The sequence below is a fragment of the Zerene cesonia genome, chromosome 11 (assembly GCF_012273895.1).
Source record: "Zerene cesonia ecotype Mississippi chromosome 11, Zerene_cesonia_1.1, whole genome shotgun sequence".
NCBI lineage: Eukaryota > Metazoa > Arthropoda > Insecta > Lepidoptera > Pieridae > Zerene > Zerene cesonia.
The window spans coordinates 3,724,298-3,749,674 of NC_052112.1; the positions used below are offsets into that span (position 1 = coordinate 3,724,298).

The window sequence follows — 25,377 nt, forward strand, 5'->3', positions numbered from 1 at the left end:
GTTTTTATTATAATGTAGTTATCTCATATGTACCTAAATAGTTATTTTAAGTTATTTCACAAATTAAATACTTTCTTATTACCTATTTTAAGTTGTTCCTTTCCCTTACTGTATTTATCTTTCAAAACAAATGCCTTTACACCATGATTTTGTGTATTTAAACACATTCACTTTGATCTAATACGCAAACTACTTCAAAATATAAGTAGAAAATAGTAAAAACAAATACCAAAATTCTTTTTCTACTAAAACTCGTCGCTCTATTGAAGCTATTTGCACGATAAAAATATATAAAAAGAAATCACGCATGAAACATAACAATACAATATAGTGTTGTCCGTCCACTATTACGATTCGTCATACGTCTGAAAGCCGACGTAATAGCCTGATTAATTCGCGGCAAAAGGAAATACGAAATGGCGAGGGTCGCAATTGCCGGCGGAAAAGTCCCTCTCTGTAGTCGCCCAATGGCTCTGCTATTGTATTGCCTCTAATAAAATTTAATGATGTAAACGGATAGCGCGAATTTATCTAACTTCGTAGAGCCCTGAGAGACGCACGTCGAGGGGAAATCAATTAACGACAATATATCTGTCGGAGATTGAATTATTGCTACATGATAGCGTTGAATGAAACTTGAAGGGTTTTAAATTATATGGGGTAAAAAGCATTGTCTTTTAAAGTAGTTCATTAGATTATCATGTTGCTTATTACTATATTGAAATATCGTAATATTTGTAAAAAATTTTACCTTATTTTTTTGAGAACTTGTTAATTTTTAATTTCACGGTAAATAGCAATGGAAAAATATTTGGAGACTGTAAAATTTTCGCATAAACGTCCTGTCAATTTTTCTGTAAAATTGCTAGTTTTGGGAGATAAGGCGTTAATATTCTATAAACTAACTTGAAGTAAAGCTTAAATAATTTACATTCTACATAAAAATATGTTTTATATAAAGTAGATAATAAAGATTTAAGATAATATAGATAATAAAGAATGAGAAGAGAAACTTTTTACCGAGTAAAACTTTTTCTTATAGGTCATTTTATATTTAAAAAGCCATTTCATTATCCTCAGAATTGATTTAGATACTCGGTTTAATATAAGAATCGCGTGTATCGAAAACCATAATGATATTACACCATAGGTGACATTTGAATGGCATTCAATAATTTAATGGAACTCCGACCATTGTGTGCTTTTGGTAATGGGCCGATAATTGTTCGCCCAAACAGAAATAACTCTGTTAATCACAATGAAAGTCGCACCTTCCCTACATATTTGAGTGCCTGAGTGCCGTCGGTCATTATTTAATTATTTACATGACAATCGACCCAATTTTGATTTCTATTTGACATTTCGATTACATACCGTATTGCCGCCGGCGAGCGGCATTTTGTGACATCTGTCCTCGAATGTGTTACGAACTATAAAATTCAATTTCCCCAATCGGCTATCGGCACATTTATTATTCATAGACCGGTACAAAGAAGCCCGGCCACTAACAGATGTGATGTTTTACGTGAAGGAATATAAAGATCACAGCGTTATTACATGATCACTGAGGGAGTTGAATTTAATATGACATTCATATTGAATAAAATTTGCTTTCGACATGACTAAATATAGCAATCAGCGAATATGCTCCCAGCCTGAATAAACAATAGCATCGCGTGATATCATTTTCTATTTCATCATATCCGTCATAAGGTTTCACATGAAAACGACACAGAAAGGGTTTGGATCGAATCGTCATAAATAATTTTGCACGTTTATGAACGATGTGATTGCAAGGTAATTGGCAACAGATTATACTACTGAACGCGTTTGATAATGGAGCAATCGATGTCCACATTCATAATAGCTATATCGTAGCAGCTGGTTAAATCGTGTGATCGAAAGCGGCCACTCGCTCTACGGAGCCAATAAATCAATCTATGTCGTCGGTAATGCACAATCCATTTACTCGCATGTAGCCTAATTGCTGTTAGCGCCGCCCAATGGCCACATTAGCCTGAAATGTTCCCCATACGCCCGCCCTCTCGGCCCCTTCAGAAGCCAGCACACAAACGGCCCAAATAAGCTTCGTGGACTATAATGGTTGATTTTCTAGCTCACAAAACAAGCCGCTGCAAATACAGCAGCGCTTACGCCACTTAAAGGCGGAGAAAATGGCTTAAGTGCTTTCTCTATTATACTTAAGGTCGTTCGTGAAAAGGATAATTTTCAACTCTCCACCGCCCTAGCTTAAAAGGACAGCATTGTGTGGATATAACTCGTGAATTTATCTTAATAAAAACTGTTTTGAATAATTATTTAATGATTAGGACATTTTCTACAATATATTATTGAAATAAAAGTTTCCGTCTGACATACAATCGATACCTACTTGACAACAATCATATCTGTAGTTAAAAAATCGACCCATGAAATTTTATATTCGATTTATCAATTTATTTCACACTAGCGGTCCGCCCCGACTTCGCTCGCGGTACATATATAGCCTATAGCCTTCCTCAATAAATGTACTATCTAATACTGAAAGAATTTTTCAAATCGGAGTAGTTCCTATTAGTGCAAACAAACAAACAAACAAACTCTTCAGCTTTATAATATTAGTATAAATATTAACCTGAGGATGTTCATACGTTCCTTACGTCAAGTGAGATAATATATTTTTAAGTTGGGTAACCTATTGTCGCTGCAAGCGGTGAGGGTCGCAAAATAAAGCTTTCCCAACAAACAATAGTTCCGGCCCTTTGTCGCGCTCAGAGTTGAGTAAACAGTAGTTTGAGTGTTGTGAGGTCGGATCGTGGCCTAAGAGGTTACGGCCAGATAACTTGCCGCCCATAACCTTTGTTTGTTTGATATATTTTTGTCTTTGTGGAAACTGCGTTGGGTTCGTTTAATGCTGGTGTTTACTTCATTTTAAAGATATAATTTAAATAAGAAATATTATGGTCGAATGAGATTCGTTAGTAGAAAACCTACTGGAAAAATAACAATTTAACATTAAAAACAATAAGCTCCGTGTACTTAAAATACGAATCTGCATATAAAAAGAAATTAAACAAACAAACGTAACGATCGCTAAAACCATAACAATTTATTCAAAACGGAAAAGTCACGATCGCACTATAAATTACTATCTCAACATTAACACCTACTTTCCATAATGGCCGATAAACCAAATTTAGTTTTCATGTTACGCACCCTCGGCAGCTACTTATATAATAAGCAATGATCAATGGAGAATAATCCTATTGTGTCGCGAACACACAAAAAACCGTGTCAGAATTATTTCGCTACGCTCGCACTAATATCTACATTACATTAGCGTACTCGACTTATTGTTAATCCTTTAAATCCACAACTGGAGTAGGTATAAATAAATCATACGTCATGTTGTAGTAAATTTTAAAAAATTTCAGTGATAAAATAATAGAATGATACCATTTATAAATTTAGCACGAATATATTATGAATACGTAATGGATATTGAAATATCATCGTCACCGTTTAATTATTTCCATTTTCAAATGTGGCAAAAAATCAAGAAACTCTAATTTGAAAGAGAATGTTCTTAAGGTATCCATCGTTACCCTAAGTATTTTCCAAAAAATGTTTTCATTTTCAAGCGTTATGATTCCTAAAAGTAAAAGAATTCAAAGTTAAAGATCCGACGATCTACTGAAAGTTTAACAGAAAGAGACAATTGTTGCAACAAAAGAATTGTATGCATTCTGCAGCACACATAATAGCTTGTGTTTATTCAATTTAAGTCACTGGCAACACAATGTCGTGTTTTCGCCAGCAGCGTCCCGAGTTGAGTCGGAGCGCCTCCGGGCAATAAAATTAATGAAGCGTGGAGATGGGACCATTTTACTTGTATTATTCGTCTCCTGCGGGCTGAGACTGAAGCGAATGTCCATTAGTTCTGTTTTAACATGTTAGCGATGTTGAAACGTTGTAAATGCGATTTACTTTGCAGAGAGGGTGGAAAAGTAGCTGGAGTGATTCGATCGCAATCGATAGTTGATAAGATAGTCAGGGAATGTCAGCAAAAGGTTTTAAAAGATATAAGACGATAGTCAAAATACTTAAGTATTACTAGAACAATATTTTGTTATCTGTTGTATTACTTTACTAATTTCAAATTTCGTTTATAAGTTTAGATTACGTTAATATAATTTAATAATCCTATATCTTTTAATACTTTAAATACTTGTTAAACAAATCTTTTCTTATATATATGTATACCTGATTATCAGTATGTACTTTCAAAGCCCAAATCATTTCATCAACATTTTACTCTACTGTCCAGAAGGACTATAGCTAATCCAGTGGATTATATGGGAACAATTCGCGTGAAGATACATCGATAACCTACCATTTGGTAGAGGAAATGTGAACGCAAGTGAATTGTAAGCGAGAACAATGGTTGCACTACGTCGCATTAGCGGTTAACTGATGATCAAACGATTGTGGCGCGGCTTGAGCGCGTCAAGTTTACGCGATATCATCATAATCCCTCTGTAACCCTATGGTGCAGTTCGTAAAATTGGTTACAACCGTATTATTTACTTAATATCTAATACGATTATACAAAAGTGCCGTATTTTTTTGTTTTAATTCTTTGATTATGGATTATCAAAAATTCTCTCTTGATTTTGGATTATCAAAAATTCAGTAATATTAATGATTGTCCGATCTTATATATCTTTTATTCTCAATAGTTTTCTTAAAAAACTGTAAACTTATATCGTTGCCTTAGAAATTTAGATTAGGTAAATAATTGAATAAATTGTTAGTGTCAAAATTCAATCTAAACAATGGCATTGTAAAGTTTATTTTCAACAATTGCTTACATTGATTCAAAAACGTATTAAAGTGTGAGTTCATTACCAGCAAAAGGCATGTTAAGCGTTTAGCTTATCAAAGTTCCGTGGTATGTAAAATTGTTGCAGCGCCGTCGCACGCTCATTACGCGAACATTTGCTACCGCTATTAGCATATCAAATGCCTTTATCTGATGTAACGGCTGCGCACTCGGCCTCACATTAGCCTAAGTATGCTCTAACACGAGACAATAACACGATTAGTGAAATAAATACAGTAACTGGAGCCCTGGATGGGGCTTAGTTATCGATGGTTATCGCCGCGAAGCCGATCGCATCAGCGTAAAGCTTCGGTTACTTTTGCTTTTAATTTTACAAAATCACACGAATGTTTGCAATTTAACTTCACTGATATTAATGTTTAATACCTGTATTTAAAGTGCAGGGAGATCTAGATAATAAAAATAAATTCGTAAATGTATGACTAGGTATGTTGTATGAGTTGTATAAAAAAATAAAGTTTGTCTTACAATATATCTGCGGCACAATAACAAAAAGTTGATAATGGTGGATAAAAAGCGGCATCCCACTCGTGCTGTTTGGAAAATATTTTCTAAATGCTGCTTTTATATCAGTGTTTTATAATAGCGAAGGTTGCTCTCTTTGTCCTAGTAGGTTAAGCGTGAAGATACTATATACTTACCTACATAAAAAACAGCTAAAATTATCAACATACCCCTGCATCAACATAATATATCCTATACAAAGTATTTGCTACAGATAATTCGCGATAAAGTTTTATGAGGCTGTTACGTACAATAGACAGGGAGTACGGCAGAGGTTCGGAGCTTTAGTGCATCCGATTTCCATACAAAAACTTCTATTTCCCGAATTAAATGATACGAAAGGGCATAAAATTGCGGGAAAATTATCCAGAACTATACCTAAAGCTTTAGATCATTATTATTTGTTTTCATAATGATACATTTTCCTTTTAACTTGGCTTTATTGTACTTACTCAGAGTATTTATATACATTCGAAAATAAAGAATTTAGCTTTATGTAGAAAATGTTATAGTTATATTATCAATTACATATATTATATTAATTAAGATCAACAGATAATTGGATGCCTTGTTCACAAATATTTCAAGGGTATATCAGGATTTCATATAATATACCTAAAACAGAAAATAAAATTTATAAGTACTCAGTATCAGTCCATAAGAAAACTGTTCAATTTATCGTAAAAGCCGGGCAAGAACGACATAGCCAGAGCACATCAAGCCAAACTTAAGCCTAGCAACTTGTGCCATCTCCTGAGGAAGTGATTTGTCAGCGCCGCCCCCTCTCGATTGAATAATTCAAATAATCGAGGTATTTATATGTAAATAGCGGTCTACATCTCCATTCGAAAGGGCCGATCGGTACATAAATTTGGCAAGACGACGCGAAAACTGCGACACACCACCGATCTGATTTATACGCCAAGTTTTGGAAAAAGTGGCTCGCGTCAGGAAATGTTTGTCTAATCGCGTTTATTGCTCCGACCCGGGATTTTGCGCCCGACGGAACATCGGGGCTGAACGGTGGTACAACTACATTGACATGAAAACAATTTTATTGCTGTATGTGTACATTACATATACGATAGTTCTTCGAGTCGTAAAATACTAGTAGAGAACGAAAATATTTTTCAACTAGATTTAGCCGTAAACCTGTAATACAGTAATCGTCATTGGGCATTTTTTTATTTAACATTTCTAAATTAGAATATTATTGTAAGAACCCTTTTTCGTCTCTAAAATCAAGCATCCATTCATAAAATAAAACATATCACATTAAAAATAAAACGATATCCGTATCAAATTCGGAGCGTTCAAATTAATTAGAAAATTAAGTATTAATAGCGGCAGAGGGAGCTTTCAGGTTCAATATCAAAGGTATTACGGTTTCCCGTAACGAATATCATATGTTCGTGGCACTCTATTAGTCACTATGAACGGGTAAACTCATCAATCATCCGCTGGGCTGGGTAAAGTGTTAATCGCACGTACTATTATTGTTCTTTGTTAGGAATGTAATTCGTTTACTATTTCTTACCACATTTTACTTATCCCTGATAATAATCATGCTGCATGTGTGCTTCAATGATTGATCATTCGGAATTATTGATGCGACGTTCGGAGATGTTGTTATTTTTTACGTCGTTGCTTTTAGTGAAACAATTATTTATTGCGATGGAAAAGTAAAGGTGGTGTAAATCAAATGGAATAGACAGCGTTCTCGGTGTACTTACGTTCAGTATTCTATCGGTGTAACTTCTATAGCTAAGTATTTATTTTTCGTAAATAATGACAAAAGATTGATCTTTTTATGTACCTACAACATTGCTGTTGTAGGATAAAACCGATATTTATCCGACCGAATACTATCTATAGGTTCATTAAAAAGCAAATACAAACCGAAATATCTTTAAATATATTCGCAAAATATTATCACATTTAATCGATAACTATACATTTTTCTGCAATTAAAAATAGTCAGTAGTTTTATCATCTAACTACAGAGTTGTTTCATCATGGAGGGAAAATAGTAAAAGAAGAAAACTCATACAGTTCTGTTGGAAACAGAGAGAAATAAGTAAGTGAGCAACAAAACGCACTTTATCAGGTGGCAGCCGCTTTATCTCGCTAATGACCAACCCCTCCGCAGTAATAAAAGTCGATATCAAGCTTCCATTCGACCTCAATGCAACATGTTTTGATACTTTAATATACAACGAATAAATATATACAAATTTACTAAACAGTCAAACGTTTCAAACAAAATCCATTTTTATTGTGGGAGTCGAGCACGCTTCGGCACGAATTGGGCCAGCTCGCACCGGGGAAGTACCACACCCCCACAGAAAACCGGCGTGAAATAGTGGCATGCCACTGTGTTTCGTACGGTGAGTGGGGGAGCCGGAGGCCCGTTTCCTTTTCCTCACCCGTCCCAGTCCATTCCTTCTTTCCAGTCGTTGATCCATTCCTTTTCCCTTACCCCAAAAAAGCCGGCAGCGCATTCGCAGAGGCCCTACCTTTGCGAATGTTCATGGGCGGTGGTGATCGCTTACCATCAGGCGAACCACCAGCTCAGTTGCCCGCTATGATATAAAAAAAAAAAAAAAAAAAAAAAAAAAAAAAAAAAAAAAAAAAAAAAAAATCCAAATTTGATAGTTTAATTCAAAATATTACTCTTTTTATTACTATGTAGACATCTATACAACCTAATTTAAAACATTACTATGTTTTATCTCAAGAAAGGAGACATGCCTTTCTAAAACAGGATCAAAATTAACTCATTAACCCCTAAATCATCAGCGAGCACCAAAATAAATAAACAATATAAAATATGTAGAGATGACAATAAAGGACCTCGTTCTTTTAGACGTCGTTAAGAAGAAAGTTATGTGTGTTGTAGATACAATTAAATAATAATTATTTTCAACATAAAAAATAAACCGCCTTCAAATTGCAAGCACTAGACATAATTTTAATGTGACCACATGACAGCTCTTAAATATAAAAAGGTTTCTCCAGTAAAAAGTGATGAGATTATAAAGACAAAAAAAATAAGTCGAATTGATAAGCACCTCTTTTTTAAGTCTTTTGAAGACATAAATTTATGATTATTTGAAATTTAAAAATGCAAAAAATCCAGGAAAAGACAATAGTTTCATACTTAAAAAAGGGCTACTAAAAAGTCCAGTAGAAATATTCTCTAAAAAACGCGATATTAGCCACGTGTTTCTTTACATATAAATAGGTTACTGAAGTAGCAAAAATATATGAACGATTTAACATCAAGATTAGTTGATCCCTGTATAAAACCACTGAAGCGCGGTTGAGAATTAGCGGCAGCGGGAAAGAAAAATGATTGTGACAGTCCGGCGAACATTGCTAATGGAGTCTGCGTCTGCGAAATGTTTCCACTTACATAGAGGGCGCTAGCTAACACACCTAATACATTTCGCAAATAATTAATAACTTTTACATTGTATTTCCAGTCACAAATTCGATTGTGTGATTGTGGCGAAAATTGATGAAACATTCGTCAACATCTACCTACATGCTTACAAAATACCTTTTCACTGAACGGAATTTTACGTCATTTGTTAGAAACCAGCCGCTTGATTCGTCTGATGTGGTTTTCAACAGAGACAGGTACCACTACATATACTAATTATTACTATAATAGTCACACTACATATACTACTATAATAGTCACTTTTAAACATAACTGTGGGTATCTTAAGTCGTAAAAATCTTCAGAAATAACGTTTAGATGAGATATCTTATATATACATCTACAATATACATCTACCAGTGCTAATAATTCAACACAAGCTTAAGTCTAGCTTTCTACCCTAAATATCTAATTTTTTACAGTGAATTAATTGTCGAAATTCTAGGGGTAATAGTTACAAGTAAACTATTAATAAAATAATTATCCTTTTATCTGAACTAGAATCAAATCTAAACATGTGTCTGCAGGATATGTAAGCATTCACGCGAATTCACCATATCTATTGAATGTTATCGTAGAACAAAAAAATACATCTATTTAACACCATGCAAGCTCCGATAAGTATCTTGAAATTCAAATCACCAATGCAATGCATAGAGGGTTACACAAAATAAGCTCGAAAGCTCAAAGCAATAATAGGGCTCCACCCCAAAGATACAATGCCGCACTCCCCTTACAAATTAAGTGTAAAACAAACCTAATGAAATTTAAATATCTTTCGACGAGACTGTAATAACTGCACGAATAAAATCATGTCGCGGGGGAGAGTAATCGCTTCTATTGTGTACACATTGTACGAAAATGTGATATAGAGAGTTGGAACCCTGTCAGAATAATCCGACAGTGAGTTTACGGTATATTATTTTGGAAGTTACAGGCATGATGAGTGTGACAAGGGTGGAATACGTTAAGGAGGGGCGGGAATGCTCTCTAGACGGTAATAGGCTCTCAGTGTAGACATACCTCTTATTGTTGTCTCGTTAACAGATAATTCAGTACATTACAGTAATACGTTTAGTGGTCTCATGCGAAAACAAGGAAATCTGGGAGGATTTGCGTGGTTGCTATTTAATTTTATGTCTGTGATGATAATACTGTAACGACATAATTTACATGCTTTATAGGGTATGTGTAGGGAGGTATATATATTGATACTTTACGGGTATGTATAAAGATGATTAATATGAAAATGAGAAAGTATTGGCTGTTCTAGGACACTCCCTATATATCTATATCGTTAGAGTAATAGAATGTTTTTTTGCTATGTTCGTTTTATTGTCTTAGAAAACTAAACAAAATAATGTAAAAAACTTCTTTTGATCCTCAAGTCATATACATTTGATAATAAACTATAAGGACAGGGCATTCTCAATGCTGCTTAATTGTTAAACTAATTCTGTCACAAGATTCGAATAAAATATTCAAATAATTTTTCAAAAACACGTTTTCGCCCCTCAAAGGGAAGGACACTAATTTCCTACCCAGTCTGAAAGAAGCTTCCTTTCAAGAAGTGGAAAAAAGTTACAATCGAAAAGGAAATTTGCGTTTTAAATCCTCTAATGAAGCTGAGAAGTTTATAATGGAGGGGTGAAAGGCTGCAGACAAATTGAGGAAAAAACTCTGAGCGAGTATCTTTAACGAGAAATGTTGACTCGCCTTCATTATCTTGCCACGAATGCAAAACATTCCTTTTAAAATTAGGTTTTTATTTATTCCATTTTAGACTTGTTTTGTACGACGCACTTTAATACGTAAATCGTAATGTAAATTGCGTCGTAGATTTATGGAGGCAAAGCGGAGTGGTCAAATATATTTAATATACTTAGTGGTTAAAAAAAATGTTTCTCATTTAATTTAATAACTTACTGATTGCAATACGTTTGTCTTCTTAAATCAAATGTAAGTAAATAGGTACATAAGTAACCAAAAACTTAAATATAATTTAAGATAAAAGATTTATATTCACAGCTTGCGGTAATAGGTTAATCAATATATAATACATGAATATGGTATAATTTTTTCACGCCCATAAGCTCCTACTTACCTAATCAGAATATATTTTCGAGAACTTAAACCTTATACTCAAGTAAATACCAACTGGCACATCTTACTAATCCTACTTCCTGCTAGTCCTACTAATATCCTATCCTACTTATAAATGCGAAAGTTTGTAAGGATGTGTGTGTTTGTTGCTCTTTCACGCAAAGACTACTGAACCGATTGCAATGAAATTTTGTACGTAACATATAGGCAACTTTTTATCCCGATATTCCTACGGTATACGCACTTACTTGGGTGAAAGCGCAGGACGCAGCTAGTCTCTTAATATCAAATAAAAATCCAGTCTCATGTTATATGTTCCCAATGAACTCTGACCAACTCAACCGATTTTGATAAAATTTGGCATTTTATGTGTTATTTAGTCCAACTTAAGAAAAAGGATATTTTTTATTTCGATTAATTATCCCAATAATTTATAATTCTAATATTTTTAATTATTACTCAGCCACAGCAACGCGTGGCCGGGTTTGCTAGTAAATTATAAGTGAAATAAAATAGATATCCATTGGGATTCCGAATTCGCAGTAAGTTCATGTGTGAGCTTATATGATTTGGACGTATTTCAAAAGCGACGGTTGATCATAAACTAGAACATAATGTTTTGTTTGTAGTCATTTTCTATTTAGCTATGTTAATTTCTTTAATAAACTTAGTATAACGAACACTTTATAAATCAGATTAAATTGTTAACAATGTAACTATGAACCTACTATTACATTTCACATATCTTATTATGAAGCAATTAGTACATATATCGTCATCATCAGTCTATATATGCTCCCACAGCAAGGACACGTACTTCCTACGAGTGTTCAAGCCATAATCCACCACGCTGGCCAAGCGCGGGTTGGCAGGCGATAACCGGCATGTCGAAGAATGTAAAGTTTGACATGTGACATCTACCAATGTATTAAAATCGACTCGTAGCATAGTTTTATCACATTCAATGTTTGAAGATAAATGTACACTTCCCATTAAAGGGTAAACAAAATTGTATAGTATGATTTCGTTTCTCAATCAATAGTTGCATAATTAAGAGTTTATCATAAGTCTTTAAAGGTTTAAAAGTAACAAAAACACATTTTTTATATCAAAATTTATTAAATATAAATACCTATTTCGGAAGATACCATGTTATTAGAAGCACAATTATATATCCGATTATGTACAGTCTGAAAATATTAAAAGTACTTAAATAGTAAAATAAAATAAATGTAACTCAAACTGTACAATATTTGTATAAAAATTTAAAATCAAACAATAGAAATATTAAGGAGCACATCGATGCTTTAGACAAAAACTTCAATGCATATCGCATGCATCCCATTTACAAATATTATGTTAAAATTATATTAATGGGAGAACAAAGAGCATATTTTAAATCAAATTATATTTAATAATTATTTCGATCCATTTATTCAATAACAAAAAGTGTAAATAAGCATCAACAAAATAAAGATTCGAATTTCATTCCTAGCTACTTGTAAGAACATTTTATTATATGTTGCGTGAAATTTATTCGTTGTGTATGTATGGTTGTGATTACTGCAAAACTGCTGCGTTCGCAATGATTGATGGCGAATTGATAGTTTCGCCAAGACTCTCCAAAAGTTCCTTACGATAATCGTCAAAGTCTCCGTCCACCTGTAAAATGAATATTAAAAATAATAATAATTGCTATCTACTCACACGAAATAAGTATAGAATGTTTTTTTAGCAATTCGGTTGAAATTTTTAATAATACAACAAATTCAATAACGTATTCATAAGGTAGCTACAAACTTGATTTAAAATATTTTCGTGCCCTATGCTTTTATTGAAACAGTTAAAATCTAATAATGATGTATGTCTTCAGTTGCAATGAGTTATAACTATAACATACATATAGTTTAAATAACTTATTAAATAGAAATCTGTCGGGGATACAATAACACAACATATTCTTTACGCGTCTACTCCACCATAAGTTCACGTACAATTCCAAAAATCATGGACGACCTATGAAAAAAAAATAAAATAAAATAAAAAAAAATCGTCCATAAAACCTCACCTCGTTGATGGTCTGGTCCTCGATGACGTAGAGCGCGCACTCGGTCTCGCGTATGAGCCGCTCGTCGTGCGACACGATCACGACGCCGCCCTTGTACTCGTTGATCGCCTCCGCGAGCGCGTCTATGCTCTCTATGTCCAGGTTGTTGGTTGGCTCGTCCTGTATTATAAATCTATATATATAAAATTCTCGTGTCACAGTTTTCGTTGCCATACTCCTCCGAAACGGCTTGACCGATTCCTCTGAAATTTGGTAAGCATATTGGGTAGGTCTGAGAATCGGCCAACATCTATTTTTTATCCCGATATTCCTACGGGATACGGACTTACGCGGGTGAAACCGCGGGGCGCAGCTAGTAATGTATAAGTTAACTAACTGGCTGCACGCCCTGGATACGTCCAGGTTGTGGTTTATCAAATATTTGAATCAACTATACTATCTTTTGAGCTGGATTGAACTGCACATAGTGTGCGATTTTGATTAAAATCAGTTGAGTAGTTGGAATAGTAGCCGCCTAACATCTAACTTACCCCACAAATTTTTAAGAGAATCGATCCAGCCGTTTCGGAGGGGTATAGGAACGAACATAACGAAACGAGAATTTTATATTACATATATATAGAGATTAACGTAAAGTGTGTTTGATTAAGAGTCATTATCATCATCAGCGGGCTTCATATTAAGGTTTGGGCCCTAACCACCCTGGCCATGGTAGCCACGTGAAAATACTAAATAATAAAGATTTTATTTACAATAAAACATAATAGTTTTAATTTAATATTTGACAGCAAAAAAAGTATTTACTCACCAATATAATAACATCCGGTGCCATGAGCGTCAGTTCCGCCAACGCCACCCTGGCCTTCTGCCCACCACTGAGGTCCTTCATCTTGATAGTGTGGGCGTGGCTGGCCAGACCGAACGTGCCCAACGCCTTGCGAGCCTTTTCGTACTGCAGACCAAACAGCCTTTGGAGATATTCAACCGGCGACTCCTCCGCTGTTAGATGCTCTCCGGAATGCTGGTCGAAGCGACCGATCCTCTGATGGTGAAAATGAAATGACTTTTAATTACACCCATATTGCTTAAAAGCACATTATATACTATAAATATGAAAAACACATATCTAAATTTCATATGTACCTTCATCCTTTACCATACCTATGTATATTATTCCTCAAGAATGGGATAGAGAAAGAAATATGATAATCTGACTTTTCTAACACCTAAAGAAGCTAAAAAAAGGTCAGAATACACTATGTCTGTCGTAATCTGTCGTAACCATTTGAACCGGTTAAATTATACAAGTAGGTATAATTTAACATGCAAAACACATAATGTATTAACCTACTAGACACTCGTTCCGGCTTCGCCTGGATATCAAGATCCTGTTTCATCCCAGGGGAGCACTTAATCTTGATAAAAAAGTATCGTATCACCCGAGTCGGCTCATACCCATATCTGTACATACCAAATTTCATCAAAATCCGTTCAGTAGTTTCAGCGTGATTGACGGACAAACATCCAAACAAACTCTCACATTTATAATATTAGTGTGACGTGTAATTTATAATATTAGTGTGCTTTGCATACAAAATATCAGTTAAACATTATTGCAGTTCACACATATATTGGCTTTATTAACAAAACTTTGACAGCCAAGAACATGGTCTTACAAAGAAAATCCTACTAATATTATAATTGCGAAAGTTTGTAAGGATGTGTGTGTGTTTGTTGCTCTTTCACGCAAAAACTGCTGAACCGGTTGCGATGAAATTTGATACGTAGACAGCTGGACAACTGGAATAACATATAGGCAACTTTTTATCGCGATATTCCTACGGGATACGGACTTACGCGGGTGAAACCGCGGGGCGCAGCTAGTAAGCAATAATAATTGACGTATATTGTGTCTCTACGTACCAGTCTATGATTCCTCAATAGTTCTCCCCGTATAGGACTCAGCTCTCCGACCAGAAGCTTCAAGAAGGTGGATTTGCCCACTCCGTTGGGCCCAACGATGGCGATACGGGAATTCAGATCGATACCGAAGTCCACGTCAATGAACAGTGGCTTTTGACCAGGGAAGTTAAAATTCACATCTAGAAAAAATTATAAAAAATTTATTACATTATATATAATTCATTGTGGTATTACAGTGCAGAGGTATTTTGAAGCCTGTTGAATATGTTAAAATATAGGACACAATACAGATACTATGAATTTTTTTTTATTGTGAGGGTAATTATAAATTTTTAACAGAGTGACTGTCACTGTAAGCGATGCATATTTGATTAAATTTTATCTGTATTACAGTTTACTTATCTGTGCGTCGCATTGATGTGTCTATGTTTAAAAAGTCTTTTTGTTTTAAGTTTTTTTTTTTTACTGTAAAATGTTTTACTTTAAATTCGAATTTACTTTTGGAAGCAAAGAGTATTCCAGTTTCACCATTTAGTTGTGACATCTAAATATATAACTTAAAGGTGACTGACTAACAGTGATCTATCAACGCACAGTCCAAACAACTGGACGGATCGGGCTAAAATTTGGCATGCAGATAGATGTAATGACTTAGGTATCCGCTATAAAAGGATTTTGATATTTTATACCCCGAAGGAAAATTTGGACCCTGAAAATTTAATAAGACCGCACGGTATAATATGCGAATACACTAACTATGCAAGCCAAGTATGGGCGGTTGCAGCGGCGGCGGGTCGGGGAAGTTGAACTTGACGATGTATTCCTTAGGCCGCTGGAGCAGGGTCACTGGCGCCGCGCTCTCCTCGCTCTCTTCGCGGGATGACTTGCTTCGGTTCTTCTCTTGTTTTCGAGTTAACGCCTCTTTTTGCTTCTTTTCCTGTTGCATTCATGTAGTGTAAATAAGGTGGTTTTGCGGACATCACTTATAAAAGGGCAGAAAATGATATTTTGTTATGCATTTTTGTATACATGAATAATAAATGATAATCTGAGTATGCTAACATTTCAAAGAGAAATTTTTCATTTTTGTATGTTTGTAACGTTTTCACGCAAAAACCACTGGACCTATTTCAAAAATTCTTTCATCTGGAGTGAACAGCTAGTGTTGTGTAAGTGTATCAGAGTTTATAAGAGAGAGTGGAGTTTATAATTAATAGTTGTTGTTTATTTTACACCAAAAAACAGTTTTAGTTTTAATACGTACTGCCGCTTTCTTCGACGATCCATGCGCCTTCAAATCTTTCAATCTTTTCTCTTGTTTCTCATACTCTTTGATCATCTCTTTTCGTTTTTGCGCATACATTTTCTTGAACATCGAGTAATTGCCCTTATAATAGTACAACTTCTGTTGGTCCAAGTGAATAATTTCATTGCACACATTGTCCAAGAAAGATTGGTCGTGAGATACTACGAGTAGGGTTTTCTTCCATCCTTGTAAATAGCTGTAAAAAGCAAATTGTTTATAGTTTCTCTTGCAACTAAATACCTTTACTACATTTCCTCATCCTTTCCAGTCCATTCCCTTATTCCCGAACTCAATCCTTTTCTTACCCTTTACCCCTTAAAAGCGAGATACGCATTTGCCTTCGCGAGACCCTACTCTTGTAAATGTATATGGGCATAATCAAATGTTGATCGCTTACCATCAGTTGAACCACCAGCTGGCATTAAAATGCGAGACATGTTATTCTTCTTGTAGGTTTTAAGACATATAGAGAAGTACTGAAATAGAGCTTTTTTATGCCATAGCCGGCAATGGAGCTGGTAGGTCGCCTGATTAGGAGAGGCATAAGATCAAATTGCAGACCTTACGCCGCTATTTATTTATTTATAAATTACAAAGGATCGATTAATGTAAGCACTTACTTATCCAACCAAATAACAGCATTAAGATCTAAATGGTTCGTAGGTTCGTCAAGTAGCAGGAGCGTAGGTTCAATATATAAAGCTCTGAAAAAGAAATATATGTTAATAAATGCTGTGTCCTTTTGGGTTACAAATAAAATTAATATCCGGATCTGAAAAAAAATAACGTGTACAGTTTCAATCATTATCATACTGTAAAACTAGAGTATTAATGATACAGTAAATCTTTAGTTATACGCACATGTTCTATATAATTTCAAATTATATACATAAATTTGAGTATAAAAGTACATCAATCACTTATTTCCAAAAAAAGAATACCTAGCTAGTGAAACCCTCATACGCCATCCACCAGAGAAGTTCTTAGTAGCTCTATCCTGCATCTCTTTGCTAAACCCTAAACCGGCCAAAATTCTTCTTGCGCGTGGTTCCGCTGAATCGGCACCAATAGCTTTCAATTCCGCATACACCTTTAAAATAAAATATTATACTCGTCTTAAATACAAACTTACATACATATAAACAACTATATACACAAAATAGAAGCAAAACTCTTCCCACGCGTCTATAATGAGTGTGTCTAATGAGCGTACACTACAGAAATAGAACTTTATTTCCACGACGTAAGGTATAAATTTGAACGAATGTTTTAAGGTAGAGATAGACCGCATCAGAGCACTAACCTGACGCTGCGCTATGACGCCGAATTGTGTTGTACTACGCGGTAGAATGCCGTTAAACAGAGCGACAACGCTATGAGGTGTGCTAAATTAGCACGTAGTATATAGCGTTATAGCATTTTTTTATGTCATAGCAGACAACTGAGCTGGTGGTTCATCTGATGGTAAGCGATCACCACCGCCCACGAACATTCGCAGACGCTCAGACATCTGCGAATGCGCTACCAGTAAGGTATAAGGACAGGATTGATGATTGGGAAGAAGAAATGTACTTGAAAGGGTAATGAAAAAGGAAATGGGGCTAGCATAGCGTCATAGCGTTCGCTTAGCGCTCTATCGCAAGCTCAGATATTTTTTTAGGGCTATTATTAAATAATTAAATTATTGTTATGTGTCTATTTATAATAAACTAGATGCTCGTCCCGGCTCCGCCCGGATATCAAGATTCCTGTTTTATCCCAAGGGAGCATTTAATCGGAATAAAAAGTATACTATCACCCAAGTCAGTTCACACCCTGTCTGTATACCAAATTTCATCAAAATCCGTTCAGTACTTTCAGTGAGATTAACGCACAAACATCCAAACAAACAAACATTCGCATTTATATTGGTGTGATTAAGTGTTATTGAAATATATATTTTATTTATTGATATATGTGTTGTAACTCTGTGTTATTGTCGAGAATACTTAAAAGTGAATGTAAATGGTTATTAGATAAAAAGTCAAAAGACTTCTAATTATGAATTTAGAAACAGATGGCGTTTTAAAATTTGGCATTTGTGTATTACCTCATTCAATCGGTCCTGCTTTGATAGATCACCTTTTTCAGTCTGTGCTTCTAAAACCTTACACTCCTCCAATAATTCTAAATAAATTAAGAAAACACATTAATTTCTACGAAAACACATTTATTTCTAAGAATCAAACAAATGACTTAATTTTCAATATCTTAAAAAATTTACCATTTAACTAAATTTTAGTTTCTACAAAAAAAATAAAGCATTTATAAAAAAAACACTTGTTTAAAATATATATTTGTGCATGATGACTATCCTATACAACTAACCTCATAAGCATAAAAGCACATACCTTTCCTTTTAACATCCGAATCAAGCAAAGTATCCACTGCACTCATATCACTAGCCGTCACTTCTTGTTCACAAAGCAAGATATCAATGTGGGGTGGCAATGGGAACGCCCTCTGAGCGAGATGCCTCAACAGTGTTGTTTTGCCGTGACCATTGGGTCCGACAAGACCGTACCGACGACCATTCGCAATCAATAGATTTGCATTCACGAATAAATCCTTTCCCTTTGCACTGATGGAAAAGTTCTCGACTTTTATGTCCACTGCATTTTCTAGGGCTGCCATCTGACCTGTAAATAAGTTAATTGTATATTCCTGTATTTGATTTTACGCCAGTATTATACATTTAGAAATTAAAGACTTTAACGGATTTTAAACGCGATTTATTAATTGTTTTATTACCCACTATTCTTTTTAAAGGATTTTAGACGCGATTTATTCATTATATTATTACCCCCTATTATTATTCCCGGGGTTATAATATCCGTTAAAAAATCTGTTATTTCTCAATATATTAATTCTGACTTTAAGCAATTCTTTGAATATGAATGTGCATAATCAATTTTACTATGAATCATTTCTATTATTATTTTTGTATCTTCATTAATAACTTGATAAATCTTTAACTAACCAGCAGTTTTTTGTGCCTGGCTCACTGTGAAATTAGCGTCGAGATCACTGTGCCCCTGTCCACCCTTTTTCGTCAACATTTCCATTTGTTTTTCGTACTCTTGTTGTTTTTTTAACTTCTTCTTCTCTTTGTGACTCATTTTCTTTTCTTGATCAGCTTTTACTTCTTGCTCTTTTTCGGGTTCTTTCTGAAAGCATTATAGAGGAAGTGATTAAGCATTCATAATCATGCACTTTGCAATTACGTATGTTTATTGTGTAGTTTAATGAATATGCATGATCCTTACATACATTGATTTCTTTTAATTATGCTTGCATATGATTAATTATTGATGATTAATGTAAGAAAAAATGTAATCCCTTACCTTTTCAGAAATCTCTTCTTCCTCTGGTTCAGATTCTTTGATTTCAAACTTCTTTAACTCCTCTTCTATGTTGTCAATGTTATTTTTCTTCCTATTCTTTACTGGAAACAATGATAATTTTTGTTGTGTTAGCTAACTATTCTTATTTATATAAGTTTTATGGCATGTTTTTCAAAGAAAATTTATTACTATAGTAAAATGCATAATTATATGAAACATATTTATTTATTGTTGATATTCTCATCAACTGTCAATTACTTATCAAAAAATTAGATATACAGTTTTCATTTGATGACATGTTTGTATAATACAGTAAAACTTTCAAAAGCTTTTTTGAATGTGAAATTTTATTTTAAGTGTTAGAGCTAGAGATTATTTTAGTTCAGAAATTTTTATATTTATAGTTATATTATTTTATAGTTTAGAAATTTTAATAACATTAGTTAAGCTGAAATTATAACTTCTAGATATTTTGATAAATTCAAACTTAAAATTTCTTCCATTCCAATAAACATTACATACTTACATTTGCTTTTAACAATGGGTTTTAAAACATCTTCTTCTTCTGAATCCATTTTCAATTCTTTATCACTTCCTTCATCAGGCCAATCGTTTTTCTTATTTTTACCTAAAATATTAATTTCGGTCAAATATCTTAAATAATAACTTATGAATTTAATACATATGGCAGCCATGAAAATGATTGAAGGTACCTTTTGAACTCTTAGTTTTAGGTGGTGGTGGTGCCACATTACTGGAAACATTACTGATAACTGATTTAGAGTCTTCATTGTCTGATTCATCTGAGGCTACAACTGCTTTCTTTTTGTTCTTAGCTAAAAGTAGGAGATGCATTTACGAGTATTCAATTGCATGAGAGGGGTTAGAATGTCCACTGTGCAGCATTCGCTATACATTCTCTAAGCTAATTTATGTAACAACTATACTGAGAATTGTTTAGCTCTTTTGAGAAAATATGTTTTATCATTTCAGAAAGAGAAGCAGATAGAATTTTTATACAGAATGAAGTTCTTATGTGTAAAATTTTATGATTTATATTATTTCATCATAATATATGGCATTTGTTATACAATTAATTTCAATATAATTTATTAAATTGACTATATAAAAACTGTCATCCTGGCTAAGGATTTATGGAGCAAGATAAATGTTATGAGAATTTTCTACATATAATTTACATTACTGAACTCTAAGAAGTGAAAAAACTGTAAAACAGGGGTTGCCTGGAAGAAATCACTCTAAAGTGATAAGGCCGCCCCATTATACATTATCTTTAACAATTGTTTGTATTTTCTTTTTCATCTTTCTTTTATGTGCAATAAAAGTGTTAAAATAAACAAATATGTAAATAAACTGTACCACTATTATAACTACAGATTAACTATTTTTCTATGTTTACCAAACCTGAACAAACAACAGAATAACTAATAATAAATTTTTTAAAGGAAGTTGCAAGTTAAAGAAAGTACCTTTAGCACTTTTCGATTTAGGTGCTAATGCTGCAACACTTGAATCATCACTGACAACAGAATCTGCATCATCATTGTCTGATGCCTCTGATTCAACAGTAGCAGCTTTTTTCTTGTTCTTTGCTGCAAAAGAGAAAATAATTTATTATTTGTCATTGAATACTTTGTCGTCTTTGGAAGATTTGGTTGAATTAATGTAGAAATTATTATTTTTTTTAGATATGTAGTTTGAGAAAATTTATGTCAGATAGTTAATATTGTTTATTTCTGCTGATTTGAAAATGGGATAGTTTAAAAAGCTTCAAACTATTTCTATAATTGAAATAATTGATGCTTGATTTTAAAAAACAATTTCCCAATTAGCTTACTTTTCTTTTTTGACACTGGTTTGACTTCTTCCTCTTCTGAGACTTGCTTCAGTTCTATATCACTACCATCATCAGACCAATCATCACCTTTTTTGCCTTTACCTTAAAATTAAATTATTATTAAACTAAAATCTGGACTTGTAAAATAATTAAAACCAATCAACATTTAATAATAATGAAATTAATGTGTAAAATTGTGTAATATGACAGATATTATAATATGCTTATAAGCTACAATTGAAATTTGTAGGTATATGTTATATTTTAAATAGGTAACATCTATTTTAAAAAAAATTGTTCACTTACCCTTTTTCTTTTTATTTGTTTTTGCAGCAGGCTTCGATGCAGTACTTGTAGCATTACTAACTATAGACTTGTTATCGTCCTGTTCATCATCAGAGTGATCCAAGACCTTCTTTTTGTTTTTACCTGATATGTTATGGAAATATAAAATGGATTGAATTATTATAATATGAATAGGAATTCTAAACTAGTTCCATAATAAGTCCAAATCACAATGTTATAAAGTATTGTATTGTCAGCAATATGTTTCATTCTTAATTAACGAATATTTCACCTTTCTTTTGAGACTTCTTAGCGGCGGGTTTGCTTTCTTCTTCTTCGTCCGACACGTGTACCTTTTTAACAGTATCTCCTCCGTCTCCATCACTAAAATCAGCAACTTCTTTGCCTTTTTTCTTACCCTTTCCTTTACTTTTTGAGGTTATATCATCGTTAGTAACTGATTTCTTCTCCTCAAAATCATCATTAATGTCTAAATTTTTCTTATTTCCTTTCCTTTTAGACATTATACTTTCACTTATTTATGAATTAAAATAAAATTTACGTGGACAACTTTTCAACCAACTCATATGCCAGTCAATTCGTATTGAATTTTGCAAACTATCAGAATTGACATATTGCCATCGGTAATTGTGACATTTGACAAATGATGGCCAATTTCAAACAGAGTTGCCAGGAAAGAAGTCCACGGCAAAGGTATGTACATGGACGTAAAAATATTATAATCTACACATTAATTATCGGGAGGAACGAGCCTGGACAAAAGTACGAAATGCATCTCGGGATAATATTTAGGCCTTTACAATATTACGGAGACACACAAGCAAAGACCATTTATGTGGATAGGTAATTAGTGAGTTTTATTAGTGTGTCTCCAAAGAAAAGGCTACAATGACAAATATATTGTTTGGGCCTACTTCGGGAGTATATAGTAGTAAATAATATGAGCTGTATACAAAAACATTATACGGGCGCAGTATTCATATTGCTGCGAATGGGTTGCGACTATTACCTCGCATCGAGTGAGGCCCACACAATCGCCGAATACGCGTAATAAGGCAAACATAAGCTAATGAATTATAACAAAAAATGACATTCGAAATATATAAAGAGGGGTTTAATTATTTTATTACACAATAAAACAGAATGTTCAGGTATTTAGATGAAATTCTTGTCACAATAATAAGGTTTTATCGTGTTTGTTTTCTTCTTTAATACTGGCTAGATGCTTTCTTACATCTCATGTCAAGAAAAAATATGGAAATGAAAATAGAACTTCCTGGTGCGAGATATTGTTTGCCATGATGGCCACACAAATTTTATTGTATTTTATTTTTGTTTTTTTCCTCTTCAATTCTTTTCCTAAATGCGCTTCCGAACTTTCGAAAAAAAGTCTTGAATATGGTCGTGAAGACGAAGGAAACGACGAAGGAATGGACATAGCGACAGAACTGGAGAGTAATAATTTCACTAATACTATGTGTACGAGAAGGCAAAATAGTATAATGCATGAGATTCAATTGGCAAAACCGAAACAATTTCCATTCATAGCCGCTTTAATGTCTCAAAGAAATGAGTATATTTGTGCTGGATCCATTGTGTCAAATGGTATTATACTAACAGCTGGTCAATGTACACAGTCTGTGGGTTATGCGCTTATTAATACTACATCAGACAAAAAAGACGATACAGTGTTACAGTTACATGTTATTAAAACTGAGAATTTCCCAACCTATACAGGAACTGATTCTGTAAAAAATGTTGGTATACTCTTTACAGAGAAACATAACAACACACTAGCTTCAAAGATTCGTTTAAGTAATATCACGAATGGGAAAAATATAAATGAAATGGAAGCTATAGGTTTTGGACTCAATGCTGAAGCAGACCAAACAAAAACTCTTCAGTATATTGGTGTAGAACATAGAGCGAACAGCGGAGTTTTAATACAAGGATTTCTAGATTGCATTGATACAAAGGTACCAACGTGTTTTAAGGATCTAGGAGGACCTGTCATATTCGATAATGAACTTATTGGTATAGTAACTAAGGGTCAGGATGAGTGTACTAAAGAAATGACATCCACATATGCAATTAATAAACATCTTGTTGATGTTCTCCCTACTTATACCTTTAAAGCATGGCTGGATGAACAAATTAGTAAAAATCAAGAGCAGGTTAAGGAACCTTTAGAAGTTTACCCAACAAAACCTGTTCTACGTGAAACTATTCACGTAATGACTAGCGCTGGTAGTACTTTAAAACTTTTTATACCCTTTATTTATTCCAATTTTCAAATTTTCAATTTTCTGACAAAAACTCTTTAGATTGTTTTTAAATTTTCTGTTTAATTTCAATAAACTTAGTGATAATTACATTTTTGGTTTTGTTTATATTCAACTACATAATTGGCAAATCTTTTAGATAAATATTGGTGAAATCTAGGTTTAAATCGCGTAGGTAAGAAATATAAGAATACCATCAATGACAAAATAGGCGGCTTAGGAGGGTAAATGAAATCGATTTCATTACGACGCGATCATAAGCGCGTCCTTGACACAGTGGTTACGCGTGAGAGTAGACTTTGGCCTTCTTCTCTCTCTTGACTTCACATTTTTAGCTATTTAGATTTTCTATAACAAAGATATTCGGACAAAGAACGAAAATTTGACGATTCGTTCCACAAAAATTCTTCCATTTTCCGATAGTCCATAAAAAAGAAGGTCACAATTTTTTTTACATTTTATACGTATATTTCTACAAGCTGCGCCTCGCCATTTCACCCGTGCAAGTCTGTATTCCGTAGGAATATCGGGATAAAAAAAGGTTGCGTATGAGTTATTCTAGTTGTTCAGCTATCTACGTACCAAATTTCATCGCAATCGGTTCAGTAGTTTTTTCATGAAAGAGACATGCACACATCCTTACACACTTTCGCTAATATTAGTAGGATAGGCTTAATATTAGTAGGATAGGATAGGATAGGATAAGATAGGATAATAATAATATAAAATTATTGTTAAGATAAATGAAACTTTGATAAACATTTAATTTACATTTTAAAAAGTAGACTACGACTACTACGACTAATTATATTTAATTTATAATTTATATTTAACAATAAACAGTTTTTTAAATAATTTTAAAATCTATACCTAGTTTCTACCTACTTGATTTTTTAACATAATTACTGCAAAGATGCCTGCAATGTACCTGTTGTATTCTTATGTTCTGTGACCTCTTTCATTTAAAAGTTAATACTTTAATAAAATAAGTTTTAAGCTTTTAAGAGGTACAACATTAGTGTAATATATGTTAAATATATGAATGGTCATTTATCAGTTTGACACATTCCATTGAGCTATAACCTAGGTGATGAAGGTGATGCTAATATTTTCCCCTAAATTTTCGGGGTATTTTGCAAAGAGCGGCAAAATTTTAGGAGATTTTTTTTTAAGATATTTTTTCGAAATTGTTAATTTGGCAGAACAATGTATATTTTCATATAAAAAATTACAATTATTCTATTTTACATTTTTAAAAACACGTTTTCAATGTATATACATGCTTTACAAACTTAA

At 33.5% G+C, this 25,377-nt stretch overlaps 2 protein-coding genes across 2 annotated transcripts; one reads left to right on the forward strand and one right to left on the reverse strand.

The window, feature by feature from the left end:
- Positions 1-12,054: 12,054 nt before the first annotated feature.
- LOC119830064 (ATP-binding cassette sub-family F member 1) lies at positions 12,055-22,426 on the reverse strand. The gene is made up of 18 exons (XM_038352903.1): positions 22,071-22,426; positions 21,800-21,922; positions 21,494-21,595; positions 21,126-21,248; positions 20,349-20,471; positions 20,162-20,263; positions 19,636-19,736; positions 19,272-19,458; positions 18,643-18,930; positions 18,342-18,418; positions 17,194-17,342; positions 16,873-16,956; positions 16,211-16,448; positions 15,703-15,883; positions 14,947-15,125; positions 13,832-14,065; positions 13,024-13,182; positions 12,055-12,617 (listed from the first exon to the last, which is right to left on the reverse strand). Exons 1-18 carry the CDS (start codon positions 22,300-22,302, stop codon positions 12,516-12,518), a joined length of 2,784 nt encoding a protein of 927 aa, XP_038208831.1. The 5' UTR covers positions 22,303-22,426; the 3' UTR covers positions 12,055-12,515.
- Positions 22,427-23,100: 674 nt separating this feature from the next.
- LOC119830526 (lectizyme-like) lies at positions 23,101-25,200 on the forward strand. Its single transcript, XM_038353584.1, has 2 exons — positions 23,101-24,046; positions 25,169-25,200. The coding sequence occupies exons 1-2, from the start codon at positions 23,101-23,103 to the stop codon at positions 25,198-25,200; spliced, it is 978 nt and encodes a 325-aa protein (XP_038209512.1).
- The last annotated feature ends 177 nt before the right edge of the window (positions 25,201-25,377 follow it).

Excerpts from the sequence above, each read along its gene's own strand:
- LOC119830064 (XM_038352903.1), bottom strand. The coding sequence starts at position 22,302 with ATGTCTAAAAGGAAAGGAAATAAGAAAAATTTAGACATTAATGATGAT. Across the intron at positions 20,264-20,348 it reads TAAAACTAAGAGTTCAAAAG|GTAAAAATAAGAAAAACGAT; the intron begins GTACCTTCAATC and ends TTAATATTTTAG. Across the intron at positions 19,459-19,635 it reads AAGAAGAGATTTCTGAAAAG|AAAGAACCCGAAAAAGAGCA; the intron begins GTAAGGGATTAC and ends TAATGCTTTCAG.
- LOC119830526 (XM_038353584.1), top strand. The coding sequence starts at position 23,101 with ATGGCCACACAAATTTTATTGTATTTTATTTTTGTTTTTTTCCTCTTC. Across the intron at positions 24,047-25,168 it reads TCACGTAATGACTAGCGCTG|GTGATGAAGGTGATGCTAAT; the intron begins GTAGTACTTTAA and ends GCTATAACCTAG.